The sequence below is a fragment of the Drosophila yakuba genome, chromosome 2L (genome assembly GCF_016746365.2).
Source record: "Drosophila yakuba strain Tai18E2 chromosome 2L, Prin_Dyak_Tai18E2_2.1, whole genome shotgun sequence".
NCBI lineage: Eukaryota > Metazoa > Arthropoda > Insecta > Diptera > Drosophilidae > Drosophila > Drosophila yakuba.
Window position 1 is genome coordinate 23,574,881 of NC_052527.2, and position 8,236 is coordinate 23,583,116.

The 8,236-nt window shown below is 40.7% G+C and overlaps 1 protein-coding gene across 1 annotated transcript; it reads right to left on the minus strand.

Moving 5' to 3' along the window:
• Positions 1-642: 642 nt before the first annotated feature.
• On the minus strand, positions 643-2,490 carry LOC120320821. The gene is made up of 2 exons (XM_039371598.2): positions 1,538-2,490; positions 643-1,199 (listed from the first exon to the last, which is right to left on the minus strand). Exons 1-2 carry the CDS (start codon positions 1,541-1,543, stop codon positions 816-818), a joined length of 390 nt encoding a protein of 129 aa, XP_039227532.1. The 5' UTR covers positions 1,544-2,490; the 3' UTR covers positions 643-815.
• Positions 2,491-8,236: the final 5,746 nt, after the last annotated feature.

The window sequence follows — 8,236 nt, forward strand, 5'->3', positions numbered from 1 at the left end:
GCTCCGTGACAAGTACAATGCAAATTCTAGCTACCGTAAATATTAGTAACTTTTCCTTAGAAATCCTTTTCCATGTAGTTATGGACAAATATTTCAAGTACGATATGTTGATTGGCCGTGTAATTCTAGGTCAAGGTTTTGGTGTGACAATAAGTGCCAGCGAGTTTGTTTTATATAAAATTAATACCGGTAATACACTGACTAGCATTGCCAATATGAATTATATGGATTCCATAAATGGAAATGATAAACTAAGTCAGACCGACAAAGCTGAACTTGCTAAAATATTGAAACCCTATGCTTTAAAATTTATAAGTGGTATACCAAGTAGCCGTTTTACCACAGGTGAATTAGAGATCCGTCTGATTGACGATCTCCGACAAGTATCCTTTGCACTCCAAGTATTTTACAAGCCTCGATATGGCGAGCGGTTTCTACCAGATACCAATAAAGCCAGAATCGATAGAATGCAAAGTCTTCGCCACAACAGAAGGACAGTATGAGTTTGTACGAGGAAGGTATTATGAAGTTGCCTTCGGCGTCGGCTCCGTAGCTTTCCAATAGGCCACGACATCGGCTGATGTTTTGCTGGTCAAATCAGTGCAGTCTTCTTGGAATCACTTGCATTGGTGGGAGCGGAAGTTGTTACCAATCAGATTCTTCGAACTCTACTTGGCAGCTCGGCGTGTGCAGGAAATTATGCAGACGCTGAGCTTGCAGATTGAAGCTTGCTTATTGGGGTTCATTGTTCTGGATTTAAACATTTTTGTTGTTAACTCTTCCCCCTCCAATTTATGCTTGTCCTCAAGCTGTCTCTAAAAGTATGGAATGTCGTTGAACTGAGGTAGCTGGTACTGTGCCTCAGTCGAAGATTGTTCAGTGTTGTTTATGTGCAATGCTTCCAATGCTTCAAGAGATAGAACCTTAAGTCTTTCTTTTTCTTCGGCCGTAAACTGCACAAGAGGTGCTCCGGGGGTCGAGACTGTAGGTTCCAAGTTGCTGAACTGCTGGTTGTCGATAATTATCGAGTCATTTGATAGTTGAACCAGATAGGTGCCCTCTAGGTGAAGTTCTGTGTTGTTCCATGTTGCGTTTCCATCGTAGTCGTTTAGTAGGATGATTCCATCGTCGACTTCTTCTATTTTGGGTACATGGTCGGCATTGCTAAAACTACACAGCGCTTTCTGTCCCTGAACTAGCTTTGGTATACATTTTGAATTACTTATATTAAAAATTTTTTTCTTATCGCATATTTTTATATATTCTACGGTTTTACAAGTTTGGGGAATGCCATAGGTAATGTTTTTGTAAACAAAGATTTCTTGAAAGTTTAAGTGTATGATTGAATTGTTTTTTACTATGGGTTTTATGATAAGGTCTTGGTATTGTATTTCTTCTAAGTTTGGAACTTTTACAATATACAGAAGTGTTGTTTTATTATGTAGAATTGACACATCGGAAAACTCCATTATTTCTTCCATTGATAGGGTTGGCATATTATTTCTTTTAAAAATTTTCTCGATTTCAATTAGCTCATCTTCATTTAATACAAGTGTGTTAACTACGTTTAATCGTGCCCATTGAATGGCCGTCTCGATACTTACTGAACTGCTTTTTTGAATAGAATTGCTGAGAGCATTAGATACTGAAGTTAGTTTATTTATTCTTCCTTCTAACTGTTTGTTAATAATGACCTGTTGGTTATTATTGTCAATAAGTTTATCTAAGTTCTGCTCTATCATAACCAGGTCATCATGATCTGGACTACCCGCTATGTACTTCCATCCTGACCCTAGCCAATTTAAGGACCTAGTTTTTCGAGTCTTGGAAAAGTCTGTGATTGTTCGGAATGTGTGAATAGTTGTGTTTATCTCATGGTGAAGGGTAGCGTATAATGGACTGCGTTTAAGGCTATTTTCCGTATGTTCATGTAAAATATCTAAAGCGGTTTGGATTTGGTCGAGGTTAATAAGGTGTATTAGTTTAGTTGTTGAGGTTTGTAGCTTTCCGATCCCCTTGTTCATTGTCAGTATCTGTGCGTTCGTATAGTTTGTAAGGTTCATCGTTCCACTGACATCGTTCGTAATCCATAGTAATATCCTGAAAAATGTTAGATTTTGATATGGCTTTTATGTACCGTTTTTCCCGATTCTGTTGTTATTGTAGTGTGCTTGTTTTCCGTAACAACTTCTTTCCTATATCTTTGGGAAAGCTTTGAACCTAATCTAGTATTTATTTTTACGAATATTTTTTCTCCTGGCTGATAGTTTAGTATGTCCTTTTTTTTCTTATTGTGCTTTGTTCGGTCCATTTCCTGTTTATTTTTAAGTCTTTCAATATTGTCTTGTATGGTTGTCTCGTATTGGTCCGGGTCTGTTATTTCTCTCCTGCCGAAGAATACTTCTAGTGGTCGTTTCTTTGTAACCGAATGAAAACTGTAATTATACTCGTAAACTGCCCTTTCTAAAAGTTCTTTGAAATTTCTCTCAGTGCCCTCTTTCTTGAGGCATCTCATTATCTCTGAGAGTGTTGAATGGAATCGAGTCGGTATATTTCATGTCTATGGAAGGTAGGAAATGGGATGGTAAACTTGTAGTCGTATTTATCTGATTTATAAAAGAATCTTTGATTTTTGAAAAAATTGGGGCTTCGACGCTAGGGATTAGGTCATGGCTAGAACTTTCAGCGCTATGTTGTGTAGAGGCAACAGAGCTAATCTGCTTTATAGGTATTCTTGAGAGCGCGTCTGCAACAACATTTTCATTTCCTGGTTTATAAAATATTTCATAATCATATTCCTCCAAATAATAATTCCATCTCTTGATTCTGGCATTTCCATTCCAGCTACTCAGAGAATGTGTTAAAGGTTGATGATCTGTAAAGATCTTAACCTTTGCTTTACCGTATAGGTAATTTTTGCGGGCCTTGAGTGCCCAAATTATGGCTAACATTTCTTTTTCGTTCGCCGCGTAGTTCTCTTCGGCTTTGAAAAGTGTTCTAGAAAGAAATGATATAGGGTGGAGAATTATTTCTTTTGACACTAAGTTACTTTTAAGCTTCTTAAAAGATTCTAGAGCTTCTTTGTCTAGTTTTTTTTTAAATCTTCTTATTTATTGAATCTTTCGTCTTACCTAAGAGACTAACAATGAGTTTTCAAATCTTATTCTAAGCTAGCTAATTATCATTTTATGAGATGATTTGGGCTATGTGGCCTAACAAATTTAACGCTGGGCTGGTTGATCGTTGCGGTGCAGTCGACTTTGGCTGCATACTCGAAGAAGTTTTCTTGCAAGGGGATTTGGATGTGAGCCTAGTTTTTCCTTTGTGTCTTTGTGTATATTCTCGTTCCGAATATACCATGGAGCTCCAGTTATGATTCTTAGAATCCTAGACTGTGCTCGCTGTATGATGTCGATTTTGCTTTTCGATGCATTGCCCCGTAGCTCGGAGCCATAGGTCCATATGGGTTTAAGAACGGAGTTATACAAAAGGACTTTGTACTCCAAGCTTAGGGGAGACCGAACGTTTATAAGCCAGTGTAGATCCTTTGCTTTTAGTCTCAGGTGCGTCGTCTTGGCCTCTATGTGTTTCCGCCAGGTGAGCCGCTTGTCCAGATGAATACCTAAGTATGTTACGTCATCGGCTTGTGGGATGCGCGTGTGGTTCATAACCAAGGGCGGGCAGCTTTGTTTGTTAAGGGTAAACGTAACTTCTTTGCATTTTTGTTCGTTTACTCGTATGCGCCAATTTGCAAGCCAATTCTCTACACATGTTAAATAGCGTGCTAGTTGCATCGTAGCTTTTACTGGGCATCTGGATCGACTCAGTATTGCAGTGTCATCAGCGAATGTGGATATTGTTAACTGGTAGTCTATTGGGATGTCCGCCGTGTATAGAATTGGACCTAATACACTTCCTTGGGGCACTCCAGCTTCTATAGTACAATCGTTTGAAGTGCTTGAACTACATCTAACCGCGAACACTCTTTTGTATAAGTAAGACTTTAGAAGCTTATGTAAGTTTTGAGGCAGCAGTTTGGTTATTTTAAACATAAGTCCATCCAACCATACTCTATCGAAAGCTTGTGCAACGTCTAAGAATAAAGCTGTACAATATTCCCGATGCTCAAAAGCAGTGCGAATTTCCGTTGTGATGCGGTTAATCTGCTCAATAGTTCCATGTTTGGCCCGAAAACCAAATTGGTGCGATGGGAGTGTGTCCTGTGTTTTAAGGTGGGGACTGATTCGTAGCAGCAGTACTTTTTTAAATAACTTGGAGAGACAAGTAAGTAGGCTTATTGGCCTGTATGATGATGGTTGTGTTTTGTCTTTCCCAGGCTTAGGGATCATAACTATAACTGATTTCTTCCTCTTTTGAGGAAAGTATCCAATTTTGGTAATAGCGTTGAAGAGTAGGCAGATTTGTAGAACTGCACACACTGGAAGCTCGAAGATCATTTTCGGTGTTATTAAATCGAAGCCAGGCGATTTTCCAGTCTTCAGTTGCTCTCTAATGACTTTCGTTATTTCGCTTGGCCGGAATTCTATGGGATCTTGTGGTGCTAAGTCAGATGCAGTTAAGGGTGGGAGAGTAAATTAGATGATCAGCGAAGGCTCTTGCTCTGTCCATGTCACTACGAGACCAGTTTCCGGTAGAGTTACGGAGGGGTACGACAGTTTCTGCTGGGGCCTGCAGATTCCTGTGGGCTTTCCACAAAGAGTTTTTTGTGCTTGTGGACGTGAGATTCTCGATGTAACGCAGTTGTGCGTCCGCTTCTTTTTTCTTAAGCGCTTTAGTAAGTCTGCGAGAGGCTGCTTTTAATCTACTCTTTGCGCCAGGTGATCTGTGCTCCTGCCACTCCCTTCGAAGTCGTCGTTTTTCAAGCACAAGGAATTCGGTATCTCGACTTGTCATGTTGAACTTTTTCCTGCATCCGTGGGTATCTTCTGGAGTTGACGCTTTTGCTGCTGCAACTAGTGTTGATTCTAGGCTACCAGCAAACTGATCGATGTCTTGCTCGGTTTTCAATGAGCTAGAGAAGTCGGTATGTGAACAAACATATTTTTTGTACCTCTCCCAGTTGGTCCTGTTGCTTGTGAGTCTATACGGCCGCTCGATGTGTTGCAGTTGGTACAACAGATTAAAGAGCACCGGGCAGTGATCAGATGAAAGTTCTGAAAGTGCCTCAGCTGTAATCATTGATTGGGATATCCTTTTGGTGATGGCAAAGTCAATCAAGTCTGGAAGCTTTTTAGGATCTGCTGGCCAGTATGTAGGCGTACCCGGAGAAACATAATTAAGCTTGTTTTGCGGTTTAATAATTGCGTTGTATAGCTGTTTTCCTTTGGGGGTCGCTATCCGAGATCCCCAGTACATGTGCTTGGCATTCCAATCACCAGCTGCAACAAACCTTTCACCGAGCGAGTCGAAGAGTGTTGTGAATTTGTCCTCTGATATTGTGAAGCGGGGTGGGCAATAGACAGCAGCCAGAGTGAGAGCACCGTTATAGCATTGGAGGCTTATAGAGGTAGATTGTAGGCAGTCTTCTTGCCAATTACTAACAAAGTGGTGTTTGATTCGCGATCGTATTAGTATGCCAGTGTCTCCATGGACCTTGCCATCCGGGTGATTCGTAAAGTAAAATTTGTATCCTGGTATTTGAAAATTGTACTTTTCAGTAAGGTGAGTCTCTGAGAGTAGCATAACATCAATGTTTCTGTCGGCTAAGAACTGAGCAAGTTCTAGCTTGTGCCGCGAAACGCCATTAGCGTTCCAGGTTGCTATTATTAGGGGAGTCATTATACTGTTTTAGAAGAAACGAGCATTTGAATAAGGATGTTTTGGTTCCTCATAAGCTCTTGCATAGTTGTTTGCATGAAGGCCATGAAGTTTTTCATGCTTTGCTGCATCGAAAGCATAATCGCTTCAACGCCAATTGGTTGCTGTTGCATGTTATCGTGAGTATTTGTTTGATGAATGCGGGTGTCCGCTGCTGGTGTTTGGATCCCTGATTTTAGTGCACTTGCAAAGGAAATATTTGGCGCTGTTGGGTAGCTGGTAGACAAAGGGATGTTAGTTGTACTCGGTTCCATTGCTTTGTGAATTGTTGGTGTGGTACGATCACGAACTGAAGTCACTCGTTTGTTTAGGCGACTCTTAAGTTCCTTGTAAACAATGCATTCTCGCCAGTTGGCTGTGTGGTTTTCGCCACAATTGCTGCATAATTTAATTGAGCTGTCGTCCTTGTTCTTAGCACAGTTTGCGGTACTGTGAGCATCGCTGCAAACGACGCAGATAGATTTTAGGGTGCAGTACGCTTTGGTGTGGCCATATTCTTGGCAGTTAGTGCACTGCACCGGCTGCTTGCGCTTGTGTGGCTCTTCGACGGTTATTCTCCGGTGCAGTAGAAACTGTAGTTTATAAATGGGATGTACTTCATTTTTGCTGATTCTTTGACTCGATGGCTCCAGTTCGACTTTGAAGAGTGGCTGCGGCTCTTTCTTCCTTGTAAGAATGTTGATCACCGTTTTTGCCTTAAAGTTGTTCTCCTTTAGTGCCTCGATAATTTCGGATGGGGGCACTGATGATTCCCTTTAATGACAATCTGCAATCCTTTGGCACTTTTAAGCTGGTAGGTATAGTAACTCTTTCCAGCTACATCCAGGTACTTGGTCACTGATCGATGGCTAGACTCATCCGGAGTCTGCACTTTCGTTTCATGTATGTTTCCCTTGGTAAGAGGTATAACGTGGAACTTGTTTTCTCCGATGATCGTAGCTAGTTTGTTAACCAGTGCACTTGAGGTTTTCTCTCGTATAAATATTGGTGGCTGCGTAATCTTCTTCTGCTCCTGTTCTTTGATTGGATGCACTTCGCAGTCATCCAGTAGTGCAAACCTATTTGAAGTTGAGTTGTCAACGTTGGTGCGATTTATTTTCGGCAGATTGCCAGCCTGTTTGTGTTGTGGGCTTAGCTTTCGCTTTATTTGATTGTAGCGATCCAGCCCTGTTTGAAACAGTTTTGCGTTTTGTTTTGGTTCTTGTCCGCTTTTGTTTTCTAGAGTCGGAGAGAGTGCACTTGCTTTAGTTGTTGTTGATTCAGCAGAAATGTACACAGCTTTCGGTACTGAGCATAGTGTTGTTGTTGTTGTTGTTGTTGCTATAGGTGCAGTTGCAGTAGATATCGAAGTTACTGTGCTGGTAGCTACAGAGCTTGACACCGTTTGCAATGAGGAGAGCGCGGGAGAGACGCTCTCAATGCGTTCGGGTTCACATCGTGCAGTCATAAGCATTGGTGAGCAAGACCGCGTTCGTTTGCTTTCTGCAGGTGCTAGGTCATTGGCCCGATGGATTGTTTGGCACTCGCGGGCGTCAGACACTACGGTGAAGTATGCATTGTTTCGTTAGAGAGAGAGCCGGCGCTCGTCTTGTTTTTTTTGCCGCTGAGCGCGCAAATCGCGTTGGCTCATTTTGGAACTGTCGATTTGTTTGTTGTCTATTTAAATTAGCTTTTGTTTTAATTTAATGTTTCCACACACAACAAATATTATAGATTTGCAATTTAACATTGCTAATAGCGTCTTTTCGCTGATATTTGTATTATTTTGTTTTATTTATTCACTTCACTTAAGTAAATTGACTTTATACAGAGCTCGATGAAAATACGTTTTACCCCGACGCGAGTCCGTAATACCTTTCTTTGTCTAGTGAAATTATTTTTTTGGATAACATTCTTTTGGACACGTGTATATCTTCCCCTCTTAAAAGTGAATTTAGGGGTTTTGCCAATTTGGCATAATTTTGTATAAATCTTCTATAGTAACCGGAAAGCCCTAGGAAGGATCTTAGTTCCCTCAAAGTTTTAGGGCAGGGATAATTTGCTATCGCTGCCACTTTACTCGGGTTTGTTTCTATTCCCCTATCGGAGACAACAAATCCAAGGAATTCGACTTTGTTTTTCATGAACTCACATTTGTCTAGCTAACATTTCATGTTGGCGTTTAGTGAAGTTTGAAAAATGTTAGCCAAGTTCTCAATATGCGTATGATCATCTTTGCTAATGATGATGATATCGTCTATGTAAATAAAACATATTTTTCCAATATGTTCTCGAAGTATGTCATATAATGCACGTTGAAAAATTGAGGGCGCATTCTTAAGACCAAATGGGAGTCGTGCAAACTCATATTTTCCGTTCTTTACGGAGAAGGCGGTCTTTCCTATGTTATATTTTTTAA